This window comes from Talpa europaea, assembly GCF_964194135.1.
Source record: "Talpa europaea genome assembly, chromosome: X".
Classification (NCBI taxonomy): Eukaryota; Metazoa; Chordata; class Mammalia; order Eulipotyphla; family Talpidae; genus Talpa; species Talpa europaea.
Genome location: NC_140081.1, coordinates 4,262,525 through 4,281,291, shown reverse-complemented (window position 1 = coordinate 4,281,291; position 18,767 = coordinate 4,262,525). Strand labels below are relative to the sequence as shown.

Below are 18,767 nucleotides of genomic sequence, written 5' to 3'. Positions count from 1 at the left end.
TAATGGGGAGGGGGGGAGGGGGAAGCAGAGGAGGGAGCAGTGAAGAGTAATGTCATGCGCAGGTGTTTAGAAGCGCTAAAGTAACTATTAATGTAAACGGTAAGAAGTGGCATTCGTAATTGTAAAAGTGCATAACTAAGTACTAACCGTAATACTGGTATTATTAGTATTAATAATATCACCGGTGATTAGCAAGCCAAGGAGCACCGCCATTACCAGTGCTCATAATAAGACATTCCAGGCGCTGCAAATCATCGCACAGTCAACACAAATGATTAACTGACTCTGTAGCAGAAATGGTTATTTCCTGTGGACACAGGGATATTCTAAAGAGTGTGATCCCCTTCTGCTTTCTGTTCAAAGAAGATAATTGTCTCTTCTTGGGAAGGATTAGGGAAAAAGAGAGCAATCTTCATGCAGAGAAAAGGGAGTGGGCGCCTCCGGGGGACCCTTAAAGTAAGGTTGATGTATGAGCTGTGTTGATTACCAACGGGAAGACGATGTTACTCCGAAAAGAATACAGAGGCGCTGGGAACTGAAAGAAATGAGCGGACCGCTGCAGCCACTGCACTTGCCACAATTCGTGGTTGAGCAATTCGTGATTTACCGCGAAGCAGGCTACCTGGTTTGAAGACAACTTTGGTCAAAACTTTCTGCCCAAATATCCACCGATAAGTGGAAATGTACTCACTGCGCTAACAGAGACTACCTGGCTCTGCTTGTAACCACCTGGCTGTCTCGTTACAGTTGGTTTTGCTATCACGATGGTTTGTAAATGTGAATCTGTTTCAACGGGCTTGATGTATCAGGAAACTGTCTGAGTACAAGCAGATCTCCTGGTGGCTGGCAAATTCAAAAACTGCATCTAGCTGAACAGAACAGCCCAGGAAAACACACACACACACACACACACACACACACACAACCCCCCCCCCCCCAACATTCACAGCTCCCTGGTTCACGGCATGTGTTGGGGCCACACCCAGTCACACCTGCTGTCACAACCTCCTTTGATTGCAGATCCCCCTCTTCCCAGCCCTTCCCAATAACTCACAAGCTGCAGCCTCTCCGACACTCACCCACGCCACCAGCAAACTGCAGTTGCCAAGAGAAAACGACATATGTATGTACTTCTTAACTACATGTATAAAACTGTGCTATCATTTTTATTAGGTTCTTTTTTAATATGTCACTGCCAATGTGTTTGAGTATTTTCAGTGTCATGCCCTTCACCCAATTTCCCCACAAGCTTGGCGTTTTTATGACTCGACTTTTCAATGGCTCAGGAATCTCAAGAACACATATGTTGCTTAGAGCACATAGAGCAGAATTGACTGCAAGCATCTTCCAACTCTTCAGTAGCATGGGACAGCTATGTCCTGCTGCCAGATTTCTCCAAAGGAGTGGAGAGCTCGGTGACAGGCTGTGTGGCCTGCAGTCACTGTCAAGGGAAACTGTCATGGCTCTGAGATCAAGACTTTTCTCATCTCCACCCCTCCCCAGGAAGACACAGTACTGAAGAGTCGGGGGCTGTGAGATGAACATGAAGGCATAGTAAAATAACAATAAGAAGCTCAGAGAACCTTAGAAGGGGTTCTTGGCCACTAAGCTAGTTTCTCTTATTTGTGATGCCCGTGAAACCACCATTCCCAGGGTGTCTCTGGTTTGGAGGGCCCCAGGAGGACTTCTCACGGATGACTGAAAACACTTCTCCACGCTTTCCAAATCAGCCTGCTTCATGCAGACAAGCACAGTGGCTTAGAGCTACATGCCGAAGATGACTACAGACAAGACAGAGAGCCCATGCTACTGCTTAGAGGAGACCTTGTGAGAGTAAGACACAAATGATTTGGGTACGGGAGGCATTACATAGTTCAGGGTTCTTTTGTTACAGCAGCTTAACCTTAACTCATTAAATCCAGATGGGCTGGCCTACAGAGCCTGCCTGTGCATTGGTAGTATGTTCCAGTGAATGATAAAGTTCACGCAGGCGCATTTCAGAGATGTTGAAGAAGTCTGTGCACCTTCTATGTAACAGCTTCTGGGCTAAGTATAGGGGTTAGAAACAGTGAATAAGACGATCTCTCCTCTCAAGGAATTTACTGTCTAGTGACAGGAGTGACTACCAAAGAGTTATACGGCCAGCAATTCCACTCCTAGGAATATGCCCCCCTCACTACATACACACACATACACACACCCCATCATCAAAAGACAGGCACAAGAATGGTTGGGAAAACTCTGTTCCAAGACTGGAAACTCCATCCACAGTAGAACAAAAAAATAAATCAGGGGTCTCCATATAAGGTAATACTTTATGGCAATGGGATTAAATGAAAGACAAGTACACACAAACACAGATGAGTCTTACAGATGTTACCTGAGTGAAAGAAGTCAGATACAACCATATGATTCCATTTATTTTAAGTTCAAAGACAGGCCAAATGAACTGATTAATGGTGACAGAAGTCAGAATAGTGGTTAACTTCTAGAAGGGTTCGAGGAGGGCTACTGGAGTTCAAGTTATGCTCTGGTTCTTCAACTGAGTACTTGCTAACATGGGTATATTCCATTTGTGAAAATTCATTGAGTTAGGATTTAATTGTACATGAGTATTAACACTACAATAGGTTAGTTTAAAAATTATCCTGTGTTACTGATGTTAGGACACAAGTTTGGATAAGGCACATCAAGGATGCAAAGATTCAATGTGCCCACAGCATTAATGGCACCCACTTAGGCAAGTGACAGGCAAAGATTTCATGTGGTGAGGTCTGGCTACTGGGACCCTCTACCTACATCCTCCTCTTAGCGCCCAGTCCGATGGCCTTCCATTCAGAGTGCCCCAAAACCGTCAAATCAAACAAAAAAGATTTTATTTACCACTAAAGTCCACCCCAAGCCTTAGGATGGACAGTCCCCAGGAGCCACATCTACGAAGATACTACAACAGAAAGAATACAAACAGAAGTATGGGGAAAGTGGGATGCTCTTCTCTCTCTCCTACCTCTTCATGTTTGCCCTCTCATGCTCTAGCTACACACAAGCACATGTATACACACCTACACAAGGCCTATCTCCTGCTACAAAATTCTAAAAAAGTCACACCTCTTAACTCAGTGAGGTAAGAAATAGCTGTCTCGCTCAAAAGACTCATGCCACTCCAGATGAAAGGGAAGATTCCTTGCCATCAGATCCTGTTGTGGAATCAATACACGGCCATCACCAGGACTCCCCATTTCTTTACTGGTTGATGCATATTACTCAGAGGTCTTTCCAGACAGAAATCACCTTAGACTGGATTAAGACTAAACAAAATGGTAACCTGAATAAGTAAACCCACCAAGACAGACTGGCCTCTGGTATGGCTGGATGCAGAGCTCAGGTGCCACCAGTCCTTTCTCCCAGGCTGTCCCTAGATGCCAGCTCAAGCTCTTGGCCAGAGGTCCCCTGGCCCTGGCACCTATGGCTACTGGGAGTTTGAGCTGACATTCTCAAAGGCTGTCACCATAGAGGAACTAAGCCCTTCCTTGCTGGTTCAAGTTCAGTAAACTCTGGGCAAGAGCTCTCATTGGCACAGCCTAGGTCACAAGGGATGACGATGAGCAACCACTCTGATATGTTGTGGTTGGCATGGAGAAGAGGCTCCCAAAGGAAGAAAAGTCATGCTCCAAGAAGGGGGAAGAATTCCCCGAAGGAGGAAGGTCACATCCATCATCCTAGGGTTTTTCAAACATGGGCTACAAGTTATTGGTGGGGGGAGGGGGCATGAACTACAGCAAGTGGACAACAATCTGCAGAATTTATAAATGAAAACAGATCAAATAGAACAGAATCAGATTGTATCTGACTCAACATTAATTTGTGAAACTTGTTTTAATTGTGTGTGTGCACATACATGTATGTGTATTACGTACATGTGAGTACTGCTAACAGTGGAAAACGAAATTTCTTACAGTGGGTTTTGGTTAGAGTAACGACAGTACTCTGGGCACTCATGAAACATCAGATTTGTTTGACGTGTGTGCCACCCATTCATGGGAGTGCTCAGTGTATACTCCACACCTACCCTCATGCTTTCATTAAATGTGATTATGGCTATAGAGAGACCAAAAAAAGTAAATTTCATTCAATGACCCTCAAAACAACCATGCCTAAGAAATCTATTGGTTTTATCATGAACACCAAGACAAATGACTTCAAATTACTTGTTTATAATTATCCTTTGAAGCTTACTTTTAATCACACCACTAATAGTATCTTGTTGGAGTTAATTTCTTCATGGCAAAACAGCACGAAAGAAAAGACCGTTTCAGTTCATTTCAACTCCAATCCTAAGTACATGGAATACAGGGAAAGCACATTTCCCATTTACGCAAAACTAGCATTATGAGCTGGTTCCCAGCAGGGCAACCCCTGGCATCAGCAGATTCGTCTGTCCATAACTATCAGCACCCATGCAGCCATCCCTTTCTGGAGATCAATTTAGCTATCCCTCCCTGCTCTCCAGAGCCAGCGCTCTTGGTTCTCTAACCAACAGTCATTTCCTCGCCTTCTTTCCTCACAGATTCTCAATTTAGCAGCAGTATCCGATAGCCCTGTGCTGGGGGTTGGGGATGGAGTGGGAGCTGGGACTGGACTCTCCGTTACTATAACCCGTGTTTGTCAATGTAGAAGACCACTGCTATTGTGAATAAGATATTTTAAGAGAGGCCAAATTGACGTAACTTGTTATTACAGTATATTGTTATAACTGTTCTGTTTTATTATTGTTGTTGTTAATCTCTTACTATGCCTAACTGATAAGTTAAACTTTATCATGGGTATGTATGTATAGGACAAAACAGAGCATATATTGGGTTCAGTACTATTCAGTTTTAGACATCCATTGGGGGTCTTGGAATGTATCCCCTGGGGATAAGAGGAGATGATAATAGTTTACCAGCATTCTGCTTTGAATCCTTTACTTTCATGTATGTTAGTACATCACCTTTGTGGGAAAAAAGCAAGCATGGCGGGAGAATATAAACATTTACAACACAATTTCTATTCAAGTTATTTATAATCTATCTGGGGAGAGAAAGAATTGTTCACAGTAGGAATGTTAATACAGAGAATCATCTATAAGTGATAGTGTCTAAACTCCCATTTATGCAGCATTCCAAAAGAAACCCCAGAAAGATAAAAATATTTATATCTATAAATTTGTACCTATGCATTCACTGGTAATTCTTTTCCCATCACCAACCACTGATGATATAGAACAGGGGTCGGCAAACTTTCTGTGAAGAGGCAGATATTTTGGGCTTTGTGAGTCATCTGGTCTCTGTAGCAACTAACTACTCAGTTCTTCCATAGTCTCAAGAAGGCAGCCATGTAGTGAGCACAGATGTGTGCCAATAAAACTTTATTTATGGACACTGGAATTTGAATTTCATACAGTTTTCACATGTCATGAAATCATCTTCTTTTGACTTTTGGGAACCATTTAAGAATATAAAATTCTTTCTAAGCTTTATATAAATAAGCACAGGGAACAGGTTGGCTTTGGCTCACTGGCTGTAGTTTGCCCACGCCAATCCCAGACCTAAGACACAGGAAAAATTCTGAAATGGCTTCTAAGTTAGCAATAAAACTCTGAATTATGCCTGGTATAGTTTTATGCATGTATCATCTTGTGTTCTGATGATCTCAAAAAATATTAACACATATACCTATAATAGCTAGACAATTAGATTAAATGCAGCCATATAGTCTAGATAATTGGCAGTTTATGGAGCTCTACATGAGCACAGGAGTACTAAGTGAGATAAACTAAAGGATTAACCAGTAGAGAAGGATTAGGCACTTTATTGCCCCCTACAGGTATTCCATCAACTTAGTTAAATAGCACTCTATTCTTCAGAATGTCAACATGATCTCAACCGGAAAGCCAAATTATGAACTAATGGCATCATAATCTAATTGCAGTCCTAAAGGAAACATTCATCAATAAACCCCAGAGTCTAGTTCTCCAAACAATACTAAGTTGTCCTCTTTGATGAACAGAAGATTATCAGAAGACAAGATTTTTAGGATTGCTATGCCAAGTTACTAAATTAAAGTTTTAAATACTGATAAGATACACAATCCTCGTTGGGGAGTGGGCAACAAAAAATATGCTTTCTGATTATACTCCTATCAGAAAAAAAAAAAACTAATGTAATTACCAAAAGTGAAGGAATTTTGCTTAAGAGTACTCAATTCTATACAAAAAGATCATTTTATAATGATAACATCTTCCAGTTTCATCTTAATTTGCTACTGAAAATTCCCATTAAAATTTTATAGATCTGAAATTTCTGTTATACTTTTTTGATATATATCCTTAATATATTAAACTCCTACATTTCATTTATCCTAAAGAGAGAAAACTAAGGAATTATAGGTTAGAGCTGTGTTAAAATTTTATATTTTCTTCCAGGGCAGACTTTTCAACATTCTGGGGGAATCATAATTTACTCAGTTTTCTTTTGTCCAAGTTCACGTTCTTTCCCACCTTACCTCCTCAATGCTAATAACACTTCTACTAGTTTCATATATATTCTTTCATAATTTTTATGAAAAATCCGAGCTTGTAAAACCAAGCATCCTATTGCATAATTTACCATTTTCACTTAACATACCTTTAATATTATTGCTATTATTCTGCATAACCACAGAATATGTTCCCTTGCTCTTCATTTTTATAGCTGTATAATATTCCATGTTATTTTAATCTAAGTTCTCATTGAATTTAGAATTTACTTATTCAATGGTAAAATGATGGAAGTTTATAAATAGACTTAAATTTAGAGGCAATACTGCATAATTTTACCACTTCTCAAATGTGAGGAAACAAAGGCTCAACTCAGAATCTACCTAAAGCTCCAACCCCCATCAATTCAGCTCCCCCACCACCAAGTGCTTTGATTCCTTTCATGAGGGTCACTTCAAGGACAAATGCTGCTTTCTAACTTTAATACCTTTAAAGAAACTACAGTTCTCACAATTTCAGCATAAAAATTTATTACCATCTTAATGGCATCTAGCTACCTTCTGACTTTTATGAGTTTTGGAATACTCAGTATGCTATGATTAATGTCATCAAAAATATGCCCATGAAATCCAAAGACTTGACTGTAAAGATATTCATCATAATATTATTCAAAGCAAAACATTGGAAGTAAGCTAAATGTTAATTAGATAGGAAGGCATTCAGCAAGCTGTGGTAGTATATGTAGCTGTTTATATTTATAATGAGTTTTCAATGATATGGGAACATAATATTTTCTAAAAACTTAACTACAGAAATGCATATATGTGATATTAACTACATAAAATAAATGTAAAGGTTAAAGAAAATAGGGACATAACAGTGATTATAACTGGCTGGTGAAATTTCAAACATACATTTTTCCTTTAAATATTCTATATTCTAAAAAATGTTGACAACACACCTTACTTTTACAATCAAGAAAAACATTTAAAATGTGACGATATTGTTGTTTGAGCTATTAAATTTATGTGGATATCCTATTACTTGTTTGAAATTCAAATGCATTTGCTTATTGTTAACATGATCCTAGAGTACAAAAACAAAATAAAAAGTGTGGATGGGGACATGGGGAACCACCCCTTGCCTCCATGTACTCAGTCCCTCTCCCACCGAAACTCCGTGGCCCTGCTTCTGAGAGTTAAATGCTGTTACTAGTTTTTGGTGGATCCTTCCAGACATTTCATGCAAACACTATACATACAAATGTACACACACACACACACACACACACATATCTATACACATTCAACCCCTACTTTTCAAAGAGTTTACTTTGTCACTTGACATACTTTACAATTCTCTTGACAATAAATATATCCAGAGATCTTTCTATGTCACTGCACAGAGCCTTTCCTGGTTCTTTTTCCCACAGCTGCACTGTGTTGCATGAGAATTTTAAGTTCTCACAGACCCACTTCTTTCTCATTCAGTGAGATATTTTAAAAGAGCAATATAAAAACCAACACCAGGTCAAATATGTACACTTTAGTAGGACAATGTCTTTCATTTAGCTCGGTGAGTCTTCTATTTTCTAGTTCTCTATTTCCTTTTCCCAATACACAGTATAGAAGATTCCCGACCAAGGGCGGTTTAATATCACAAATAAGTACACAAAACTCTTATTACCAAAGCTCTAAGTATATTACAAATGTTATTTACAGTTTTCTCCTGGCAGTAGAGAAACAATGTAGAGAATTTGAGAAGACTTGGATTCCCACGACGAGAAGCAAGGGAAAGAAAACAAATGTGAGAATGACAGGAATTGGACCATATGAGGTGGGCCCCAATGCATAGAGCAGGGAGTAGTTCACTGCCCAGTGTCCAGTAGGCACAATGAGTGATCAATGGCAACAGATCCTACCCTTCAGGCGCAGTCTGATCTGTTGAATAAAGTACTGAACAAGACGGATGCGTGATAATCAATACTTGACACCATAAAGAATGCAGCATGGTTTCATTCTGATTCATTCATAATTCACAAAATGTTTAAATATCTACTCTGAATCCAAGAGATTTATTAGAAAGGGGACTTACCTTCAAAGAGCTCATAAATGAGTCACAACCACAGACTGGACTCAACTATAGGATAATCTCTACAAGTCGCTATTGCTGCAATAATGCTGCATAACAAAACTCCTCCGCAATCCAGTGGCCTCAACGCTAAGTTCTCATGCTCATAGGTTTGCAGGATGGTGCACTGCCATGTGACTCTAGCTTCTAGGGCCCCCCAGACTCCCTCAGGCAGCTCTTCACATAATAATGTCAGAAACAAAACAGAAATGCACACTGTCTCTTCCAGCAGGTTCGAGGGGCAAAGTGAGCCACAAGTCCGGCAGCAGGGGCGGAAAAGAAGACCCCGCTTGTGGCAGGAGGAAGTATAACGTCGCATTCCCTGGATTTGGGAAAGGTTCGAGAACTGAGAAGAGAAGCTCAGTCTACACCACATTGAAGAAACATCGCGACAGAGGCAGGGCATGCAATGCCCAGTGGCGACGGGGCACACAGCTAGGAGAAATTTCTCAGCCGCCCCGGGAGCTAGCCAGGGCCAGGATTCTGGGTGCTGGAGCATGGGTAGAAGGATGGACTTGATGTGCTTCCAATCCAGGCATGGCCCTGAAAAGCTCCTCCCATTTCTCCTTCTGCCACTTCGCTCCCCTCATCAGTCAGTGAGCACGGATGGGCAGGGCTCCCTGAATCTCACACTGAAGTTAAGAGCACCTCCGTCTTCCAGGTCCTGGGAAGAATGTGTAGCTGAGCACCCCCCTCCATCAAGACCATCTGCCTGGCACTCCAAGTGACCGCCACAAGAAATAAGCCACCACAAAGACTGGGTTAATCCATTAAAGCAGTTCAATGATCTTCACTAACAAAAGATGCTAGTCTAGACATGAACCCAGGATTGAAGGCTACACGGAACAAGCTTAGGTTAATACTTGAAGCATGAGGGCCTCCCCTGGTGGCGCAGCGGTTGAGCGCTGGGCTGCGAGGCTGCCCGCAGCCTCTGCAATGCCAGTTCGTTCCCCAGCCGCCAGCGAGGGTCCCACACACAAAAAATAATAAATAAAACTTGAAGCATGAAAGACAAATACCAGCTTTGCAGGTGACAAACGAGAAGGCCCAGACAAAAGGAAGCGTCTATACGAAAGCTCAGAGGGTGACACCATTTGGGGTTTCAAAAAATTCCATGGAGTTAGAGGTAGGAGAGTGCCTGTGTGCATCTGGGGGTTGAGGGAAGTTAGGGCTGGGAAGGAGACAAGTGTCCATTCATAGGGCACTCAAAGGAAAAGGGGCCAACCCCAAGGGTTGGAGGCAAAGAATGCAGATTTGGCCCCAAGGTCAGCAGGGAGCAAGGAGGCAGGTGGGAAGGCTCCCCTCTGCGCATTACAAAGCTTCTACTTAGTCTGCAGGTGGTAGTAAGTGCTAAGAGGCAAAGACCCCAGGAGGTGCCCGCAGCAGGGCTCCCTCCCAGAAAAGCAGGAGGACCCCAAGGCACAGCTCTTCCTCTAAGGGGAATGTGAGTACTGGGCCGAGGGTGCCAGGAAGAGCAGCAAAAGACCATCCAGGGTGGAGTGGAGATTTTAGGCCTTGTGAGTCCCCAGGTCTCTGTCACAACTACTCAGCTCTGCCAAAAGCAGCCACAGATGAACATAAACAAATGGGCCTGGCTATGTTCCAACGAAACTTTATTTCCAAAAGCTGGCAGGAAAGCTATTATAAAATAAGCAAATAAAAATGAAAGTTAAAGAAACAATTAAACAAACCAGGTGGCAGTGGTGCGCTAACCCAGCCACTGGCCACAGAGGTTGCAAGGCCCTGAATCACCACTCTCACGGCCGCGTGAGCCAGACACGCGCGAGCCTGGTGACTAGGCTGACCCAGGCATCCCCCACATGGACCCGTGCTGCAGGTCACCCTCGCCCCATGCTGAGGACTGGTGGCTGGGGCTGCGTTTCACCAGAGACGAGCTCCCTGAACCCCGCTGCTGGGGCCACTGTAAAAGCCTGGGTAGCGGTGCCATCCAGGGCAGACGCCAGGCAACAGCCTCCAATTAGCCAGGTGACTGCACGTTCTCCACCACAGTGCCCTTCCTCAGAGGGTATTGGCGCCAGCTACATATATAAATATGCTCAGTTCCGGGATATAAATATACTCATTTGTTGGGTGGATTTTTGCATTAATTTTATGAACTTTGGTCTGTTATTTTCTCTAAAACTCATCTGTGTTAGATAATTATCAAGTCCTTATTTTCAATTAAGCAAATCTCACGCAATTTATGAAACATATGAAAAACAACCAAAATAAAAATGAAAACTCTATAGTATATTATAATTATAGGGCAATTGCCTTTCCTTTTCAAACTTGAGAAACATTTCTTTCATAAAAAAAGATAGAATTTTCCTATCATTCAAAAAGGACTTCCAAAAATAAAAACTTACTGATATGTATAACAGCCCATTTTAGCATAATTGTAATTTTGTTTGTTGAGATTATAGCGGTAACTCACAGATTTCTTACAAGTCCAAGTTGATGACTTTTTAAACCATCAGTAAGAGAAAAAATGCTACAAATGTGAAAGCAGAAACAAAAGTTGATTCTCTGAGACCTAGAGCTAAGGCAGGCTGTATTTTTTAAGTTGTATACTCCTTGATTCCCGAGTTACTAATCATGCTAATTGTTCAGCTAAACAAATTATGATCATTTATTTGCACAAAGTATTAGAATGGATTGTTGTGATTTGATTTACTATGTATTAGTAGAGAGCATTTATCACATGCCAAATACTATAAACCATACTTGAAAATATGTTTCTAAAGTTCAGGCAGGAATCCCTTCTCAGCACTGTGCCAGGAAAAAAGGGGAATGTTAACTTTGTTATCTAAAACTAAGGCTCAGATTGCAAGACAATTTTCGCAGCTGAAGCACATAATGGCCTAACTTGCTTGGACGCCAAGGCAGCACATAAGCTCTTGATAGGTCCTTGCTGTGAAGAACTAAAGGTTGTCCACAGTTTTCCATGACACTGCTCTCACTCAAATCATTAAGCGGTTGGGTTAAACTTAACTCCAAATGAATACAACCTACCTCCAGGTCTCTGCCTCCAACTAAATCTACTTATCTAGTTTTCTTTCCATTTGGAAAGAGATTAATGAAGGTCACCAGCTATTAGGAGGGGACAGCTCTGTGTGCTGTGAGGAAACACCAGGCATTCTCCCGAGGATTAGTTTATCAGTTCACAGCACATGTGGGTGGAGGCCAAACCAGTATTCCTGCCCATCCCTTTCTCATGCATGTTAAACCGGAAGTTTAAAGGCCTATGGAAGGCAAGCATCACTCTGAAAAGTAACTCTCCAGCTCAAAGGAAGTAGGTCAACCTGGCAACCAAAGAGAAAGCAGGCAACTGGCCCAGTACCATAAATGCCAGCCCGGCAATTGTGTTCACTTCTAGCAGCCAGTATCCAGCAGTTCAGAGAAGTATTCCGAGATGAGAAGTTTAAATAAAGATAAGGCCTACAGTAGTTGTGAATGTCCCTTAGGAAATTCATGTACTTAACATGCTAAATTTAACGTGCAACACGTTTTCTGTCCTTGACCAAACTCCAGCCAGACTCTCTCAGCACTTCCTCGACCAGCCCTCAGCCTTGGCCTGTCAAGACCTGAACAAATACTAACTTTTTTTAAGTCTCTAATGGCTCAAGACCACATCTCTAGGATGACTCCAGCCCCCATTAAAGCTCCTGCCTGAGAGAACGCGAGGCTGCCAAAAGAATGGACTCTTTGTTCTGGCCAACACTTAAAGACAGAGCGCCTGACTCCAGCTTCTGTGGGAAGGTGGGAGCCTAACTTAGGTGTGCGTCAGTTAACAAACACAGATGGGTTTCACACGGACCAAGCCCCCCTTCTTGACTTGTAATTTTTCACTTTTCTGTCTCTGATGGGTCCCAGTTCAATTCCCCATTTCCTCTTTCTCCCATTAAAACACCCAGTCCCCCCTATAAAGCAAAGACATATTGACTTCACGGCAGCTTCTTTTCCCTATTGCAATAGTATGCTACCGCATAAAATCTGTCCTTCCTGCCTGAACCAGTGGCCGTTTTGCGACTAGAGAGCAAACGCCGCCATAAATAGTATGTAAATGCATCAGAATAGTTGTGTTCAATAAAACTTTATGAACACTGACATTTTAATTCCATGATCATCTTCTTTTGATTTTTTGGAAAACATTTTTGGAAAACATTTGAAAGCCCATTCTTAGCACACAAGCTATACTAAAACAGTGAGTGAGCCAGATTTGTCCCACAGACCATAGTTTGCCAAACCCTGGTATAATCTATTTATAATTTTCTTTCCTTCCTATGATTAGTTTTCAAAGTTCAAGATCATTTGTTCGTAAGGGTGTTAGATTTCGAGACTGTATTTTCAACAACTCAAAGAAGGCTTCTCAATTTTCCTTATTGTGTCAAATATAGAAGCAGTCATTTTAAGTCCGTTGCTTAAAGATAAGTTTCTAGTTCACCAATAAAGCATATTCTCTCATAGCCATAATTCCATGGCAAACTCTAAATGGAATGACAAAGTAATATCATTGATGTGTGTGTGTGTGTGTTTGTAAACAGAAAATGAACATCTGGAAGGGTCCATAAGCAGAAAGTAAGAATTTCCAGGTCATGCATTTAAAGTACAAGTAAGTTTCACTGCAGCTGCCAATCTTTATCAATTTGGATAGCAAGAAGATGAAATTCACTTGCACACAGAGACGGGGAGGGGTGGTGTCCCTGAAATGGATGGTACATAGTCTGAACTAGACATCTTCCCACCCCGGAACAGCGAGTGACTAGACTTTCGCAGCTGTAACTAGCAACCCCTGGGAAACTAGAATTAAATATTCCTAAAACAGGAATCTAGTTCTGTTATGAAACTGTTCATCATTTCACCTCCTGACAGCCAAGAAAATCAGCAGAAGTCAGAAAGGACTCAGATGATGAGCAGGTAGCATTTTTAATAAAATTCAAATCCAGGGTCTTTGGGAGTTTTTTGGTGGTAGCCTCCAGAACTCACTCTTCTCAACAAGATTAATACAATTACTCGGGTAAAAAGAGAAGAGAAAGGGAAAAATCTGACCTTTTGCATTTGCTTCTTTAACTTCCCTTTTCCCTAGGAAATATTAAATTCTGAATATGGTAAAGGTAAATAATAGAAATGCAGCAGGAGTCTCTAACAGGGTTTACATAAAAATCTGAGGCTAATCTACAAATATAGCATACTTTATTATAGAGATATTAGCACTGTTCTATGCCAGAAAATACCTTGTGCAACTACAAGACGATGTAAAACACAGCAGCCCCTAAATTTACCTACTAATACAAGAAATCATCTACATATTAATAATTGGGATCCAGTCATTATCTCCAAGTGTGCCTTTTTGCTTTAAGAAAAGAACCGAAGTCAGGCTACTCAATCCATGAAGGCGTCACTCAGTTTAATAACACCCCTATGAATTTGGGGTTTAAAATCACTTCCCTCAGGCAAAGGGGACATAATCGTATGTTTTTCTACTGAACTGCATTCTTCTATAAACATCTGAAAGAGTGCATCTGCTTTACAAGTGAAATAGTCGATACAAAGAGCAGTAACAATAAAAAATATATGCCTATTTTTATACTATTACTGGTTGATAAGGCAATCGTCTGTAATGCTCTCATCTACAAGGATGGAAAATGATATATAACTGTTACCAAGGCAACAGAGAAGTAAAATTGCATGTAAACTATCAAGCAGTTTAATAACCACAAAATTAGAAGAACAAGAAAAAACATCTTCAGCCAGAAGTGTGACGCTCTGTGTCACCCACGGTGCATGCAAGCAAGGGGCACAGCTCTAAGAGATGATGTGAAAGGGTCGCAACTTGCCAGCTATTCCAATGCCTGGCAGCATTTTTTAAAACGGTGATAAGACAGCAATGGGTTCTTGAGGGGCGAAGTGAATCCCGATTTTTTCACATGATTAAAGGTGCACAGGTTCTGGGAACAAATGGTTAAATGTAGGTACTTTGAAAAGTCAAAACAGGCTTTTATTAATTCCAGTGCGGATTACTATTCTCTTGGAATTCTCTGTAATTACCAGTCTCTTTACTCACAGATAGGACATTTAGCAAATATCAAGTATGCTTTCTATAGCAGGTGCTTTCTGAATTAACATTTAGAAACTCAAGTTCGACTCATTAGGAACCAGAGGCAAGGCTGAGGCCTGGGGTAACTATGAGCGTTCACTTCTAAACCGAGAGAATTTTAAGCATTCAAGTAACCACATAGATGCTAAATCCTTTAGGAAGATTATCCATCCTGAAATCGGGAAAATCCTGCAGTGTAAGCACTTTCATACTCCACCTTTGAGAAAAGAACTTGATTTCTGTAAGAGTTTAAAACACACACACACACACATAAGACTTTATTCCTTCAAGGGCAGAAACAAACATCTGTAAACATGTGTTTCCGCGTGCTCGTGACCCTCTGAGGCATTTCTGGTTCAGCTTGGGGGCCACCATCGAGCTGACACCGAGAACAAGAAGAATTCCTGTGGCTGGGAGATTTCTTAATCAGCACATAAGCTCAGAACATGTGCCACTTCTCTCTTTAGAAAAAGACTCTATTTGGATCACATTAAGGATAGAAAGTGAAAATCACACTCATTTACTAAATTTTAGCCTGTCTTTAAAATAAGATACGAGTCCCCCACAGCCTGGCTACTTTTGCAAGAGCTCAGATTTGTGAATATCATGAAGGCGTCCCAGGATTTAGTCAAATGAGTAGAAAACATCTTTTCACTGACACACAGAACGGTCCTTTCCCCAGCTCCAAGGCTTAAGGACCAAATCGGGCTCTAGATGTTCCATTAATTTTATTGCTTTTTGGCATCTGAGGCCACCGAAAAACATCTCGGTTACTGTAAACTAAACTCTTGGTTGAACCTCTCTTTGCCTTCGGCAGCCTCTCTGCCCATCACAGAGGGCACTGCTGTTGTTCTAAACAGTCGCCCATAGTTTTCCTCCCACCCCTGCTTCATTATCTGACAGCTCTTTGTGAGCCAGCCTGGGGCAGAAGATGCAGGAAGTTACCAGGGCAGAGGGGTGAGGCCGGGCCCTTGGTGGCAGCGGCCCGAAAGCGGTTTGCGGCCGGACATCCCTCTCCCTTCTGATCTGCCGAGCAACACCTCTTCGCGTCCTGTTCCACAGACAGTTTCCCCACCAAGCGTCTACCTCACGGCTTCCCAGACCAAGTCGGGGCCCTCTCCCTGGGGGAAATCTGCTTACGACATTCAGACGGCCTCATGTGAAAAGCGAGGGACAGTGGAGACGGGCCAGAAGAACAAATAAAGACCTGTGGCTGTTGCAGAGGCACACACTGCAATGGCAACATCCCAACCCGACGTTTCGGAAATGGCCCGAATGTCGGTTAGTAAGGCCAACCTTTCAGACTCGGGCTCACTGAGGCTGATGTAATCTGCACAGCCCACTCTGACTCAAGGATGCAGGAGACCCAGAAGGGTCCTGGCAAGCGCTACTGTCATCCACCTGCAGGTGCAGGGCTGGGGCAGCAGGCTGGCCCTCCCAGGAAGGTGAGGTCTGCTCCCGCAACACTTCTCACCCCAGGCTCTTCCCCACTCGTGCCACAGACCTCACGTCCTGGAGGGGAGACTCTGCAAGCCTGCGCAGGGCAGGAGACCGGAAGGCTCTGACCAGGTAACACCTAGGCAGCGGCGAAGTGGAAATGTTCCTCCTCTCTCAGCCCTGCCCCAGAAAGCTGCCCGAATTAATTATTTTTCTTTGGTTTCACCAACATGGCCACTTGGAGAACACATTTCTCAACCTCCCAAGGTTTAGGGCCACAGTCACCGGGAGAAAGGCTAAGGGCTTCTGCCTCCATGCCTCCGACATGAGCTCGCGGCTTGGGCCAACCGCCAGCCTGACTTCTGGGGGGTGGGAAGGTCTAATTTAGGGAGGGGGGGCAGGGGGCCACTTTCGGTCCCTGTTGCTCTGGGAGGAAATCCCCGCTGGAAGCACTTTCCCGGCGGCAGCGACTACAACCATCTTCTCAGCCCGAATCGCACATGTGAGCCCAAGCGGCGCGGGGCTTTTCCTACGGGAAAACAAACTGTCGTGAATGTTGGTGTGTGCATGAGGGCGTGTGTCGGCGTGTGCGGTCTACACTCGCGGAAGGCACAAGCCCCGGCGGCTGGGGGAAAGAAGTTGGCGGCGGCAGCCCCTGACCCCCGCGTTTCCGTCCCATCTCAAGCCCGGCTGAGCGCTTCAGCTCCTGCTTCTCCTTGAGCCTCCTGGAAAATAAAGCACCAAGTTGCCCGCGGCGGCGGCCCTGGGTGCCAGGGAAGCGGCGCAGCCCCTACCTCGAGAGCTTTGCAATCTTCACAAAGCTGAAGACATCCATGCAGGCGGCGGGGGGCCCCGAGTGCGGCGTCTCCGTCGCCCCTTCTCAGGCCAGTAACGGCAGCCCGGGCAGCCCCATGGCTGGCCGGGACCTCAGCGCGCCCCGGGGCTCGAGTGGTGGCGATGGCGGGTGGCGGTGGCGGCCCGGGAGAGACCGCACCTGGAGGCGGCGGCTGCTACCCCCCTCCGGCCGCGAGCTGCTTGTGCATCCCGAGCAGGACCGGGGATGGGCGCCCGCTCCGGAAAACTCAACCGAGAGGGGGCCGGACTGGGTGGCAGGGGCGGGGGCTGCGAGCACGGCCCCGGGTCGTGCGCCCCGCCTGGCGCGCCCCGGGCCCCCGGCCCCCGGGAACTGCCGGAGCGCCTTGGGGAGAAGAGGCCCCAGCGAGGGGCGCCGCTCCTGCTCCTGATCCTCCTGGTCCTCCGGCCCCGCTGCCCCACACGCGGAGGAGCGCAGACTGAGCCGGGAGGCGGCGGGCGAGCTTGGCACACGCGCACGCACCCCTCGCGGCACTGCAGCTGCCTCCCTGCCTCCTTGCCTGAGCCGAGTCCCTGCTCCTCTCCCCACCCCCACCCGCGAGGGAGGGGGCTCTGCTGTCACCCGCCGCTTGTGCCTCCAGATCCGATCTAACAGTCCAGGGCACACGGGGACCGGGAACGCTACTCCCTGCTTCCCCACAGCGAGGGCGAGCGCGGCCGCCGCAGGTTGCCCGAAGCCTTGGTATGTGCTGTAAACAAAACTAGCGATCTGGAAGGGGCAGGGAAGACGAGGCTGGATCTCTCCTCCAAGGCAGGGGAAGGGAAGGAAGACGCCTGGCGGAGCGGGCAGGATTTGGAGAGCGCAGAGTTTCCACTGCCTCCCCCAACCGCTGGAGCAGGACGTGACAGCTGGGCTGGCCGGGAAGGTGCGCCGCTGGGCAGCGCGGTGGGCGAGTAGGAGAAACAAGAAACCACCCGCGGCATTGGTGGGTGAGGGGCCGCAGCTGCTTCTTCCTAGAGAGGGCTGGAGAGACGAGGGTCCCGGGAGCCAGAGGCGCAGACGCTGGTCAGGACGGGATTGCAGCTACAGGCAGAGAGCCGGAGAGAATGGGGGACCAGCGGGGAGAGCCAGCTGCTTGCTCGAATTGAGCGGTGGGTGAAGGAGGAAAAAAATTAAAAAAAATCCTTGCTCACAAAACAAAAACACAGACACATAAACACTCACCTGAGACAGAGTAAACTCCAAGTTGCAGCCATTTAGAACTCCTCGCCTTCTCTTTCACATCACTACCCCGGAGAGCCACCCCTCCTCATTAACTCGGTGTCTCCTGGGAGGTGCAGGGGGCTTTCGACCCCTTTGCTTGTTATTTCTCTTGGACTCTCAAGGCCTCTTCTCCCAAATCCTTTAAAATTTCTCCCCAGACTCTCTGAAGGTCAGACGGCTGCACAAAGTGTGTGTTCTCCCACCCAGAAGCTTTCACCTGATGGCAGGGAACCGCGGAAGAGAAATGCCCCCCTCCCAGGCAATGTTGGAGGATGTGGCCAGTGCGCTTCTAGCTCCGAGGGGATTAGGGGAAAGGAAATAGGTTTAAAGTTCCCAGACTTCAGCTCCTAGCCTGATCTGTTGCTGTATTTAAAGTCTCTAATATTCAAGCCTAGTACTTCCACTTTTTTAAGGCATTCTTGCTGAAATTAAACATGAAATCAGGAGCAGTCTGAAAAATCTAAATGATTTGAAACACAGGCATAAAATGACATTATTCAAAAAAATGG

The 18,767-nt window shown here is 44.7% G+C and overlaps 1 protein-coding gene across 3 annotated transcripts in view; it reads right to left on the bottom strand.

Moving 5' to 3' along the window:
• The window catches only part of FRMPD4 (FERM and PDZ domain containing 4), a gene marked incomplete at both ends in the record, with an annotated part of 645,593 nt that overhangs the window by 451,702 nt on the left and 175,124 nt on the right, over window positions 1-18,767 (bottom strand). For 2 of the 3 annotated variants that reach the window (XM_084258033.1, XM_084258034.1), the window contains one exon: window positions 16,976-17,016. The exons of the other annotated variant lie outside the window; for it this stretch is intronic. In XM_084258033.1, coding sequence (XP_084114159.1) covers window positions 16,976-17,016 — 41 coding nt within the window. Of the gene's footprint in view, window positions 1-16,975; window positions 17,017-18,767 lie in introns of those variants that run through there. 3 annotated transcript variants of the gene reach the window in all.